The following is a 731-nucleotide window of genomic DNA, read 5'->3' as shown; positions in this document are numbered from 1 at the left end:
CAGTTTACGCGTGGACGGACGCGCAGGTGGTGCTTGCCTGGCTCCGATCTCACGCCTCCCAGTGGAAGCCATTCGTGGCTCACCGGGTGGCGGAGATCCAAGGGCTCCTACCCGGCGACCACTGGAGCTACGTCCAGACTTCCTCCAACCCTGCGGACCTTGCTACTCGTGGCATCGACCCGTCTGAACTCATTGGCCGGACCCTCTGGTGGCATGGACCGGCCTGGCTTGGCCAAGCGGAGACTAGTTGGCCCATGAGGGAGACCTCCCCCTCGGCATCCATACCTGAGGAGGAGCGGAGAGCCGCTGCTCACACGAATCAAGTGCCTGGCGGGGACGATCTGCTCACGAGGTTCTCTTCACTTTCCCGGCTTGTGAGGGTGACAGCATATTGTTTCAGGTTCCTGCACAACGCTCGCAGGCTGGAGCCCGCTCGGAGTGGTTTCCTAACTTCCTCCGAACTACACCGGAGTCGGCTGACTTGGATAAAGCAGGCTCAACAAGAGGCGTTCCCGGACGTGCTGATGGCGCTGAAAACTGGGCGCTCGATCTCCGTCTGGTCACCGTTGCGCGGACTTCACCCGACGCTGGACGAGGAGGATCTTCTTCGAGTGGGAGGCAGACTCCAGTCCGCACTACTTCCGTTCAGTGAGCGGCATCCATTGCTCCTGCCAAAGGATGGGCACTTCACCTTGTTGGTGATCCGCCATGCTCACCACGCCACTCTCCAT

The 731-nt window shown here is 61.0% G+C and overlaps 1 protein-coding gene across 1 annotated transcript in view; it reads left to right on the top strand.

The window, feature by feature from the left end:
- The window catches only part of LOC105450629, a 2,759-nt gene that overhangs the window by 845 nt on the left and 1,183 nt on the right, over positions 1-731 (top strand). The window contains exon 2 of the mRNA XM_011690562.1: positions 4-698. Within this exon, the coding sequence (XP_011688864.1) occupies positions 4-698 (695 nt within the window). The remainder of the gene's footprint in view (positions 1-3; positions 699-731) is intronic.

This window comes from Wasmannia auropunctata, unplaced genomic scaffold, assembly GCF_000956235.1.
Source record: "Wasmannia auropunctata unplaced genomic scaffold, wasmannia.A_1.0 LD336060.1, whole genome shotgun sequence".
NCBI lineage: Eukaryota > Metazoa > Arthropoda > Insecta > Hymenoptera > Formicidae > Wasmannia > Wasmannia auropunctata.
Note: the sequence above shows the minus strand (reverse complement) of the source record. Positions and strands in the feature narration are given on the sequence as shown.